Source organism: Glycine max, chromosome 9, assembly GCF_000004515.6.
Source record: "Glycine max cultivar Williams 82 chromosome 9, Glycine_max_v4.0, whole genome shotgun sequence".
NCBI classification, from domain to species: Eukaryota; Viridiplantae; Streptophyta; class Magnoliopsida; order Fabales; family Fabaceae; genus Glycine; species Glycine max.
This window is the reverse complement of record NC_038245.2, coordinates 44,441,119-44,453,937: the sequence shown is the minus strand read 5'-3', so window position 1 is coordinate 44,453,937 and position 12,819 is coordinate 44,441,119. Positions and strand designations below refer to the sequence as shown.

The window sequence follows — 12,819 nt, the reverse complement described above, 5'->3', positions numbered from 1 at the left end:
TATTTGTATTTATTTATGTTTTTGCATTCAAACACGTTCAAGCAAATATGTAGCATATACATATATTTACTGCTACCAATAATTTTAAAGCATTCACGTTAATTTAATTATAAGATATAAACTTCAATCCTTCAATTACGTTTAATAATAATTTCCAGAAGAAGAAAAAACACAAGTGGGACTGGAAATAGCAAAATGGGTTGCAAATAGCAATATCCAAAATTTCTAGTTCCCCTACAAGGAAAGTACGTGTAGCAGCGGCTTTTCAATTGGAATTGAAAGAAAGGTACATCAGCCACACAACTTTACAAAATCAATTCACAGCATAGCGCGTCATTCTTTCTCCATAATTTAATATATAAATAACGTTAATGGAAAGACAACTTTCTCCATTAGAAATAAAATTGGCAGCATAAGCTTTCTCTTTGAAGTTTTGTATAATATTTCTTTCATACAAAATTTCATACTTTGTAGCGGAAAAACATAATTAATGTCAAAAACACACTATCCAAACATGTACTTTAATTGAAAATACATGTAATAGAAATTAAAATTCCTAAATTTCGTAATTAGGTTTGATGCATAATTTGAAGAAATTAAATTATCCCTAAATTTCATAATTAGGCTTCATGCATAATTGGGAGAAATTAAATCATTCTTGGAGAATCATAAATTTCATAACACATGCTCTGATACCACATGTAAAAATTCTTAAGGGGTTTCCTGGACTACTATCAATGATAGGAAACAACAGGATCTTGAAACCTATGGTTCTCACAAACAATCAATAAACAACAATAGATAATGGTGTGTACCTTTCTCCATAGGAAGACTTGTACCTTTCTCCATAGAAATTCTTTCCGGTGCACTTTGATTTCCTTGAAAGATGAGAGAAATAAGATTTCACTTCCTTAGGCCTTTCTTTTCTATCTCTCTCCGTTCATGATGGCTACTATGAGTGAGAGAGAACACTTTTCTGGTCAGGAATGGGACCTTATTTCACGTTAGTGGGTATTAAGCCCCTTTTATAATCATTATTCCCATCAAGTAGTAGTTAGTTCTAGAAACTTCTCTTATTAAACCCAATTACAATTTAACCCTTAATCATTAATTATTTACTTATTAGTCCCTACATAAATCACATACCTCTCACATGAGACATTAATTCTTACAAATACTTCAATCAAGATTACCTTAAAAAAAGAATACTGGTGAAAAAAAATCTATATCTCTGAGTCTTGGTTTAAATGCAAGGATGTTGTGGATGTGGGAATTAATTAGCAAGTTCTTAGCGAAGATGAAAATTCGTTTGATCAGCAACAATATATGGCGTTGGCATTGGGACAACTCAGTAGAGGAAAAGCTAGCTCTCAAGGGGTTGGCATAGCTAAATGATCGATTTATCTTTAATTACATGAATGAGAATAACTGTGATATTACTATTAGTCTTAATTACATGATGAGGTTTGTGATGGACATGAGATCATCCTTGGAGAGCGTTGAACGCAACCAATGTTAAGTGTATTATTATCAGGAGTGTAACTTAGATAGTTAAAGATATATCAAGTTATTATAAATTCGTTATACGTGATTTTGATTTGAGCGGATTAAAATATAAAAAAAGTTGAGTGTATTTTTTTTTTACAGCAACAAGATTACTCATTAAAAAAAAAGTTAAGAGTATTATTAAATGCAGCAAAAAAAGTTGAAATTAATATTTTTACTTACATGAAGTTTAGTCGAGCATAAGAGGAGGTAAAGGAGCTTTGTCATTCACTAGGCTGCAATTGCATAATTTTGGAGTTTTTGTGTAACCTATTTACTAGTATATACTAAAATCATTTTCTCATTATATATTAGCAAACTACTCTTAACACAAGCTAATTAAATTCTGTTAAAAAAAAATTTAAAAACACAAGCTAATTACATAGTGCATAAATCGATCATAGAGTGTGGACAATAGCTCATTTAACTTAAGTAATAAATGCGAAACTTTAGGCAGTAGAATTATTATCTCGTCTTGCATTTATAATTATGAACAACTCGTACGCAACATATTTTTCTGGCCAACTTAATATCTAATAGCACCTATAATACATAATGTTTACACTTTATACATCTAATAATTTTATAATATTTAAGTATTTAAATAAAAATTCACTTCAATATTAAGATTGTTAAAATAAATATTTAAATTAATTATGTGGGTCCTATGATAATTAAAAATATGTTATTTATGATATAATATTATTAAGAAAATGGGTTTATATAAGTGAGAAAAAAGGTTAAACAATTTATATAAACATTTCATTCCAGATGTTTTTATATGAACTTTGATCTATTTTTAACAGATAATTTTATAATAAATTAAAGGTTAAATTACTCATTTAGTTTCTATAATTTCACAATTCGTATTTTTTAGTTTCTATAATTTGGAAGTGATTTTTTTAGTTCATATACTTTACATTTTAATTCTCTTTTAATCCTTATAGTTTAAAATTGATATTTTTAGTCCTTATAGCTTGTATTTTAATTTTTTTTTAGTTTCTATAATTTGAAAATGATCTTTTTAGTTCCTATAATTTGTATTTTAATTATATTTTAGTCCTTATTACAAAAATATATATATATAAAAATAATTAGTTACAAATTAGTTATAAATTATTAATTATTTTTTATTATAAAATTATCTTGTGATAAATTAATTACGAATTACTTACTAATATTATTGTAGTTAATTGTAATTGTCAATATTATTCATATTTTGATGGTAAGGACTAACAAGAAATTAAAATATAAAATATAGGGACTAAAAAAATCACTTTCAAAACTATAGGGATTAAAAGAAAATTAAAATATAAATTATAAGGACTAAAAAAATTACTTTCAAAAAGAAAATTAAAATGTAAACGATAAGGACTAAAAAAATTACTTTAAAATTATAAAAACTAAAAAATACATGAAATTATAAGGATAAAAAATAATTAAGCCTAAATTAAATAAATGTAAACGGGCTCCGTGTGAATCCTGTATTCTCAAGAACAAGTTCATATTATAAAACCAAAATTAAAATAGCGTTATAAAAAGATTGTAGTAATATTAAAACAGCTTAAAATAAGAAATACTAGCTAATAAGTTAGCATTATATATATAAAAAATCTATAATGGGCCGTGGCTTCGTTGATGACTTGATGTGCATCTGGATACTCACCCTTTCTATATTAAGTAGTGGGTTACCCGTAGATAGGCACATGTCGTTCCGCTTTACTTGGCCTTTTTTTTAAATACTAAAATTGTACTTAGATTAAAAAAGTAAAATATGTCAAAAAAATATAAAAGATTATAAGAAAAAATATAAAAAAAATCATTTGTATTTTTTTAAAATTACTTTTTGGTGAATAAAAAAAGTTTGATCCTATCCATTACTAAAAAAAATAGATATCTTCATTTTTACTTTTTAATTTATCCTGTCGTTCTTTTTCTCTTTTCAATTTCCAAAATTCTCATTTTATTATTTTTTTTAAACAACAATATAGGATAATTGGAGTCAAATAATTATACCAACAATTTATTTATTAAAAAATAAATAAAAATAACTTATAAATTTTCATAATTTTATTCTCTCCTACTATAATTTAATAAATGAATAATATGTGCACAAATTATATTTTTATTTAGTCATAAAATTATCATATATGATAAATTTATTAATTTTTATAATAATTATTTTATAAATTATACTAAAAAATTTGTATGATCAATTAATAATACAAAAACTTTTACTGAAATCAGACTTTTAAATTAACTTTTATATAAAAAAATTTATACTACTAAGATTGTTATATCTATTATTATATTTTGTCTTTGGGTTTTGATAAGGATGTCATTAGGTACTAGATCTAGTGCTATTTGAAGGTCTCAGCAATATATACTTTTTTATATATTTATATACTCTTTTAAAATGAATGAAAATGACTTATAAACTTTAATAATTTTATCCTCTAATTTAATAAATGAATAATATGTGCACAAATCATATTGTTATTTAATCACAAAATTATCATATATGATAAATTTATTATTTTTTAAAATAATTATTTTATACGTTATATTGAAATTTTTTTATGATTGATTAACTTTCATATAAAATTTCTTATGCTACTAAAACTTTTGTATCTATTATTATATTTAAGGAGGTCATTATTTGATATTAGAAGGTCCGATGATATTAGAAGGTTTGAGCAAATTATACTCTTTTATATATTTATATAGTCTTTTAAATTGGTGTGTTTGCTAGCCTACACTTTTATATATTTACTATATAGATTAAATTATAACAAATATTTATTTTTATAATAATTATTTTATAAGTTAAATTGAAAAAAAAAATTATGATTGATTAACTTTCATATAAATTTTTTTATACTACTAAGACTGATGTATTTATATTTGAGGAGGTCATATCGTGGTGTTAGAAGGTCATGTAATATTAATTAGAAGGTCTCAGCAAATTATACTTTTCTATATATTTATGTTTTTTAATGTTTTTGCTAGTCTACTTTTTTATATATTTATTATATAGATTAAATTATAGAAAATATTTTTAATGATGAGAAATCACTTCAAATAAATTGTAATACCATTAACACAAAGAATTAAAAAAACTAAAAATAACTTTTAAAATTTTTGAAGGACTAATAAAAACAAATTATTTTTTGAAGGATATAAGTTAAATTGAAAATAAAATTATGATTGATTAAATTTCATATAAAATATCTTATACTACAAAAACTCATGTATTTATATCTAAGGAGATTATCCCGTGATATTAGAAGGTTCCGCAGTAGTATTAGAAAGTCTCAACAAACTATATTCTTTTATATATTTATATACTCTCTTGAACTGGTATTTTTGCTAGCCTATTCTTTTATATATTCAATATATATATATATATATATATATATATATATAAAATATTTTTAATAATGAGAAATCACTTTCAAATAAATTGTGATATCATTAACACAAAGAATTTATATAAAATTATTTTTAATGATGAGAAATCATTTCAAATAAATTGTGATACCATTAACACAAAGAATAAGATAAACTAAAAATAACTTATAAAAAATTTGTAGGACTAATAAAAATAAATTATTTTTTGAAGGAATAAAAAAATAATTATCAAATTTTAAAAAATTGCTTACTACTAAACTTTATAGGAAAAGAAAATATTTATACTAAAGCAAACAAACTATGCATTAAGGGTGTGTTCCTTTATTGAAAAAAGAGTATAAATGAAAGAAAAATTAGCAATAAAATAACATGGGACTTATGCACTCTAAAAATTAAATATTGTTTATTAAATACTATATGTTTTAAAAAAATATGATATTGTTTATATTTTAAAAAATAAATTATATGTTAAAATGAAGTTAAATTATATAAAATTGATCAAATTTTTTGTCACTACAATATGAATTTTTTGTTTTACTCTGGGAAGCAGAAAGAACATGCTATGCCAGTATGTCTCGTTCTTCGTTTTAACTTTCATTCTAATCTTCTCACTGTTTTCACGTCTTCTTTTGGGTGTCGACACAGTGTAACTGAAAAGACAAAAAAAAAAAAAAAAAAAAAAACCAAAAAAATAGCATGTGTCAACAAAAGAAAGTCTATTTTGGTCACTATTCTTTTAGTAGTATCTATAGATGTATTATGTCGCTCTATTTCATTGTGAATCTGTCATTGTTGGATTGAAAAAAATTAGGTCCACATTTTCTTAACTTCAATCTCGTTTCATTTAGTTCTCTTCGATGCTTATTTCCATTTTTATGAGAATGTAAATCCGTGAAAGGATTTTGTGAATTACGTTCTGATTATTTTTTTATTTTAAAAAATCACATGAATGTGAAATCAACAAATCTTTTTTTCTTTTTTGTTCTTCTAATTTTCTTTGTTCTTCCGGATGTTTTGTACTAGTGAAGTACTACATGTGAATGAAACATCTTACGCCTATAAATAAAGAGCATGTTTAGATACCAGTTAAAAATTCATTCAACGGAAAAAAAAAAAAAAAAACGTTTTCTTAAGCATAAATATAGAAGTAACATGAGTGTTGCTTTTGAAAAAACGAGTTTGTTATGAGAACGGAGTCATCTATTAAGTAGAAGTAACAAAGTGTTTGTGCCTTACGACACTAGCACAAACTCGTGTTATTAGTATTGGTTGATTAGATTTCAAAATGAAATGTTATTTTTAAACAATTCATTCAATAATTTGTACAATAATTTTTTGTGTGTGTCTATTTCTCGTGTATAGCATTTATTAATAACATAATGATGAAAAGAGATAGACACAAAAAATTGATTAATATTGTGTGAATTGATGAATGAATTATTGTACATATTGATATAACACACCTCATGTTAAAAATAGTCAGCATTTGGTTGTGGACGAGTTCTCTCTTGATGGAAAAATGTAATCTTATTATTTATTTACTTTGGATAAATTATTCTCATTTCTTGAATTTGATTTTTCTTACACCGATATTTTTTTCATTTTTAAATTTACAGAGCTTAACAAGGGAATCTGAGGGGGGGGATAAAGAAATTTTCAGTTTTTCAAGATAGAATTTTACAGCTCAAGGAAAATTCATATAAACTGTCAATTATAAAAATGCAAAGATTAAAGTAAATACGTAAGAAATGGCAGCATTATAGTTTTGGCCATCATCACAAGAAGTAAGGAATCGAACTTTGACTAAAGAAGCCATTGAAAAAATTCACAGTTACAATGTGTCAGAATTGTTACTCCTTGAACAAACTTTTCTCTGTTTCCTGCATTTTAATGTGTACCGTTTCTGTTCTACACATTTCTTTTCTGATGCAAAAGAATTGATTTGGCAACCTAAATCTTTTGCTGTGATCCGAAATTTGAGGCAATCATTCTCCAACCTTCAAAACCAATTGAAAAATGTAACCAAATCAGCATAAAGACTCCTTAAGCAAAATTTGAAAAAATGATAAAACGTATAACATACTACTTATACTATAAATTGAATGACAAGCATCAATTTCCTCACTTATCCACTGTATAATAAAGGTTAAAGCATAAAGCAAGTTTTTAAACTATTTGAAAAAATTTAACTAGGTCCTTAAACTAAAAAGAATTAAGTCCATGGGGTTCTAAGGTTGGCCGGTGAAAGAAGAATGAAAGAGCAAGAAATGGTAGTATTTTCTTACTAACAAAAATTAATAACATTTATAAAAAAAAAAGTCTCTAAAATTAGTTTATGATAACTTGAAACCCCAAAAAAATAACAATTTGTGACGATTTTACTAACTTCCTGAATCTAATTACAAAATCTAATTACAAAAGTTCTAGAAGATTGAGGATTTAATTACAAATATATTTACATAAAGAGCCTAACTATAAATTCTCAAATAGTACGTTCAAGGACCTTCTGATGTATTAAACATTTATCCTAAGCAGTAGAAACTAAAATACTAGTTAAATAAAAATTATCACCTGTTTAATAGGAGATAAATGTTGGAAGATTTACAACGTGAATATGGTTTATCAGAAGTGGAACCCAACAAATGATCGCTTTCAGAATAATTTACTCTTATGTTTTGCTTAAAGCTTGAGTAAAGATGAAAAGAAATTATCCAAAAAATTTGTCACACATGACTCACATAGATATTCCTATTTGCGTGTACTAAGATACAAACAAAAAGAAAAATTAATTAACAGATGAAGCTATCACATATTTTCGGAGTAAAAGCAAATACAATTATAGATTATACAAACAAAAAAAGCGTAGACTATGCCACTTGCAACAAACACGTGCATCAACAAGAACGTAAAATTAAGAGTGTTTCGAGAAAACAATATGATTTTTCCTTTACTAATTTATAAAAATGCCATATTTTTTATTTCTTCCCTAAAGATTTGTACAAGCAATTAAAAGACTGCTTTGAAAGTACTGTTTATATCATTTTCTGTATATAACAAGAAATAAACTGATACTTTAATGATTATCATAAAAAAAGTTAAACACAACATTATCTAATAATAAAAAATGTTTATGTTCAATACTTTTTGAAAAGAATCATATAATTGCAGAAAATTATACCTACCTCTTTATACATGCATCAAACAGTTACAACCAATGCCCGTCGCAATCTCCCTTTATTCTTCTGCTTCTTTTGTTTGGCACGTTCAAAGGACGTCCTGCATGATATCAGGGCCGTGTTTAGAAATTTCAGGGCCTAAGACAATTTAAAGATATTTAATCTAATATTAAACATTAATTTTTGGAGCTGCAAAATTATTTATTAATGTTTTATATAATTAAGTAATAATTCTAATATTTTATTCTCATTAAATAGTTAAAGTCCATTCAATATTTTACAACATTGTTAATCTCAAATAAAATTTAAGCAATTTCATATTTTCTCAAAAATAGAACCATAGTTTGATTATTTTTCTTCTTTTCTTAATTGTCCATTTTACTTATTAGTTGTAGTCACACATTATTATTATCTCTTAAATGCTTAACACATATATTTTTGAGATTTTAAAATAGTATTATACTAACAGCTTAAATTTAAGCCTACGACATGCTAATGGACCTAATTAAGGTGCTAAAAGGGGCCTTGTTATTAAATAATAAACACTTAATTTTTAAGGGGTGCCTAAGCCACTTGCCTAAGTTACCTTACTGCTAACACGGCCCTGCATGATGTTAATAATGTGGAATATTATACAAAACAGTGACAGAAAATGATGTCCATTAATGATAGTAACATAAATTGAAGCCTCCATTAATTGATATTTTGTGGCATAAAAAATTATATATTAGATTTTCATTAAAATTTCCATCAGATGCATTGACATGTTGTTCTTTTGATTTGTACATGTGATTTATTTATATGTAACTTCATCTTATACAACTACTTCCGTAGTCAAATTTGTTATGATTTTTTAAGACTTAATTTTAATTTCTTTGACTACAACATCTGAGTGGAGTTAAAAAACAAAACAAAAAAAAACAAAGCTCATATAGAATTACACATTATCTAAATCTAAATTTATAATTATTTTGAAATATAACTGTTAATTTCAATGCAATGTTAGTGTAAAAAAATTTCATGGACTAGTTTCTCTCAAACGTATGCATAACAACTCATCCCATTATACAAAAGATAATGGGTCAAATTCAAATTCATGATCCATATAAAACTCACAGAAGAAAATATTAAAGAATTATAATATATTTTAAAATATTAAAATTATTTTGCTCTATAAAATCAATGTACTATTTATTAAATAAATGAAACAATAATTAACAAAAGTCATTTACATTACCTGCAACTTACGCTCCAAGAAGGATGCGACTGATTTTTCTTACTTTCAGGCAATGCCACATACTTCTTCCAATCCTCAAGCAAAATTTTGAGATCATTGACTTTGTTTTCTAAACCAACACAACAATTGGCATGCATTGTTGAGACCTTGTTGAAGTCCTCTGCATGCTGGCAAAACCCTCCAAAATAACTAGTGCTAAGGAACCTAACCTTCAGCTTCATGTTGGAAACGAAGGAGTCCTTTTTTATCTTGTTGAGCACATCCTGGTCATGCAACTTTGGGTAGGCATTCCTAGAGTTGAACCAGAACTTGTAGAACAAAATAGTTCGTTTATTCGATTTCACATAATTAAACCCTCCATTTGGATGGTTGTTTAAGTCATAGGAATTGCCATTGAAAAAATCACAAGCTATTTGGAAATCTGTGTCTTTGTAAAATTGTTTGAAAGGATCTCTAAGCCACATTATATCAGTATCCTGCAAAGGGAAACAAAAATATAAAATATTGAATGAGTTTGATTTTTATTTCAAAAGTTAACAAAATTATCACACATGACAATTTTTTGATTGGTTGACAATGTAAAAACTCTTTACTATGTCAATGCATATATTATTCAACTTTGAATCTAAATTCTTGTAGTCTTTGTTTGTGGTTGTGTGTGTGAAATTTGAATACTTTAAGAAGCTACTTTGCAAACAAAAATGTATATATATACCGTGAACACAAAGTTGTACCCCATATCAAGGACTGTACCAAGGAATTCAATTCTTCTCCACATCATGTGTAGGTAGTCTGCTGTCATGAAAAATGCTTCACCGGTGAAATTGTCACCTTTAGTCTCAACTTGGTAACAATGCTTGTGCAAAGCAAGGCAACGAGCATGTGCCTTTTGGTCCCAAGTTATTACCACCAAGTGATTCAAAAACTTTTTTGTCTGGTTCCCTAGGCGAAAACTCTCAAGAAAGAGGTCAAATATGGAACCTGGCTCTGCCCATGCATCATTTAGAGTTGTGATTATCACTGTCTTATCCTTCATACATGCGTTTCTAAGGACACTCGCTAGCTTTGGATCATATCCAACCTGATGCATAAAAGCAAAGACTTACATCAAACACTTGGTAACCCAAGTTCACATTTCACAGAAGAATTTTATCAAACACATGATAGGGATGATGAGTCAAGAAGATAAAACAATCGAATCCCTTCCTACTTTCTAGAATACAGAGGCATCAAAGTTCAACAAGTCACATAATCTAAAATTTATGTAATAATCCACAATGGTTAGGAAAACATCCTAAAACAAAAAGTGGGCAAAAATGTGCATGCAAGACATCAAATAGGAATTGAATATACCATATGTGCTAATGGGGACATAAGCAAATCTAAGTAACAAAATGCTCCCCTCCATTTGCACATATAACCACAAAACTAGTGGCATATATGACTAATTTGGGTGAAAGTTGTACACAAATTCTACATTGCCAGTGACCTCCAACCTCTCACTATTATGCAAGTATCCAACTATAGAATAGTAGCCGACAGTGTGAAATTATAACAATACCATTATTTATCATGGCATTCACAAAAGAATAATATCTAAAAAGGGAATTGCATCCCTTTATTCCCTTCCCACTTACTAGTATGTATCAATAATGAATAATCAAACAATTGGCTTGTAGCCACTATGGATCACAATGCCCCTTTTACCTAAAAATGCAATTAAGATTTTGCCTACTATGGTCAATTTAATCCTTAGCTGTTTAGTAAGTTTCACTTTCACATACATAAATGAGAAAATTGGGCATGATCAACACTTTTTTCTGCTTAAAATTTTTATTTCCATCAAATCAATTAATTGGTAATCTTTATAATCTTAATTAATCAATAATAACAGTAGTCAACCATGAGCCCACATTGGGACAACCACGTGTCTGATGGCCACTATCTGGGCACATGGTTCACCAATATTGTCACAACGTGCAATATTACGACCTTGGAAAAATAAATAAAATTAACAATAATAATAATAATAAAGTATAAACATTAATTAACTAAAATATAGTTAAGTCTTAAATGCAACAATATTATTTGTGGAGTCAGACGTAACGGATTAAGTATTGAAGTCTGATGTGGCTAGCTTAAATCACGAAACAGAAGGTCAATTTCAATAGTTGAAGTATATCAATGGTTTTTCATTAATTATTGAGTCTGTTCAATGTGTCATTTCGCATTTATTGACCATAAAATAAAAAGAAGTTTGCTTCTTTTTTTTTTGTTGAATCGAAAAAGAAGTTTTCTAATTGAAATATTATTGCTAGTTTGGATTTTTTTCTTTAAAAAAAATGTTTTAAAACTTTACGTTACTCTAAAACCCACCTTGGTTATTTTTTTCTTTCAAAAGATATTTCTTAAAATATTTCAGTTTCTTTTAAAACTGATTTTCTTCAGTCAAACAAAAATATGAAACTGATTTTCTAGTAGAAGACATAAACAATTTGACTATAGCTGTTATTTTTCTGAGATCATAGTAACGCCCTAGAGTTCAAATATACTATTTTTTCTATGAACTGATTTTTTTAATAAAAGAATATTTCTTTTAAATACTTAAAATCAATTCTAAGAGTTTACGGTAACAAAACTGTTGAATCATGGAATACAGTGAGCACTAATATATTTTCTTTTATACTACTTCCATCTCATATTAAATATCCGTTTGAGTATTTCAGTCTGTCGTAATACTAAAAGAGTTTAATTTTTATGTAAGTTAAAAAATTATATTATCAATAAATTAGATAATCATTTAATATATGACTTTTAAGCTATTATTAAAAAAATTATCATACATGAACAAAAATTATTTTTTTATTAAGAAGGAGACTGAAATTTTATAATTGAATGACAAGACTTACAATCTCACTATGTTAAAAATGATAATTTTTTACCAATAATATCTCCATTTTTTGTTATCTCACCAAAAATACATAATTGAATCTACATATATATTTTGAGTCTTTTAATAATAATAATTTTGTCAAAAATCATTTTTCCTTTAATTAATCATTTTTAAAGTGTATATTACAATAAGAAAATAATACTATAATTCGACACTGTGACTATCTTAAGCGCTTAACAAAAAAAGAAAGTGTCAAAATGGTGTAAAACTACTAGTTTGAGTGCATTAATTATTGCGCATCCTATAATCTGTCAGACAGCAGAACCAAAATTCCCATTGGTATATCTGAATTTCAAGAGATATTTTCTAGAGAGAAAGAGAAAAAGGGGACAGTTCGCACAAATTTATTAATCAATTAATTTCATCAATGTTCAAACGCCCAAGTTTAGTCCTTTAAAACTATGTAAAATACCAACAAACACCCCTCCCAAGTATAAGTTGAAATAATTTTAAGTAACCTTTATATTAGATTAACAAAATTGTGAGTTTTATTACTA

At 26.3% G+C, this 12,819-nt stretch overlaps 1 protein-coding gene across 2 annotated transcripts in view; it reads right to left on the bottom strand.

The window, feature by feature from the left end:
- Positions 1-6,599: 6,599 nt before the first annotated feature.
- The window catches only part of LOC100775921 (uncharacterized protein At4g15970), a 27,948-nt gene continuing 21,728 nt past the window's right edge, over positions 6,600-12,819 (bottom strand). The window contains exons 1-5 of one of the 2 annotated variants that reach the window (XM_006587559.4): positions 10,723-10,924; positions 10,085-10,450; positions 9,370-9,845; positions 8,139-8,232; positions 6,600-6,953 (exon numbers count right to left, since the gene is read on the bottom strand). In XM_006587559.4, the coding sequence (XP_006587622.1) occupies positions 8,154-8,232; positions 9,370-9,845; positions 10,085-10,450; positions 10,723-10,785 (984 nt within the window). In that variant the 5' untranslated portion in view covers positions 10,786-10,924 and the 3' untranslated portion in view covers positions 6,600-6,953; positions 8,139-8,153. Of the gene's footprint in view, positions 6,954-8,138; positions 8,233-9,369; positions 9,846-10,084; positions 10,451-10,722; positions 10,925-12,819 lie in introns of those variants that run through there. The other variant, XM_003533409.4, reaches the window with a different exon arrangement.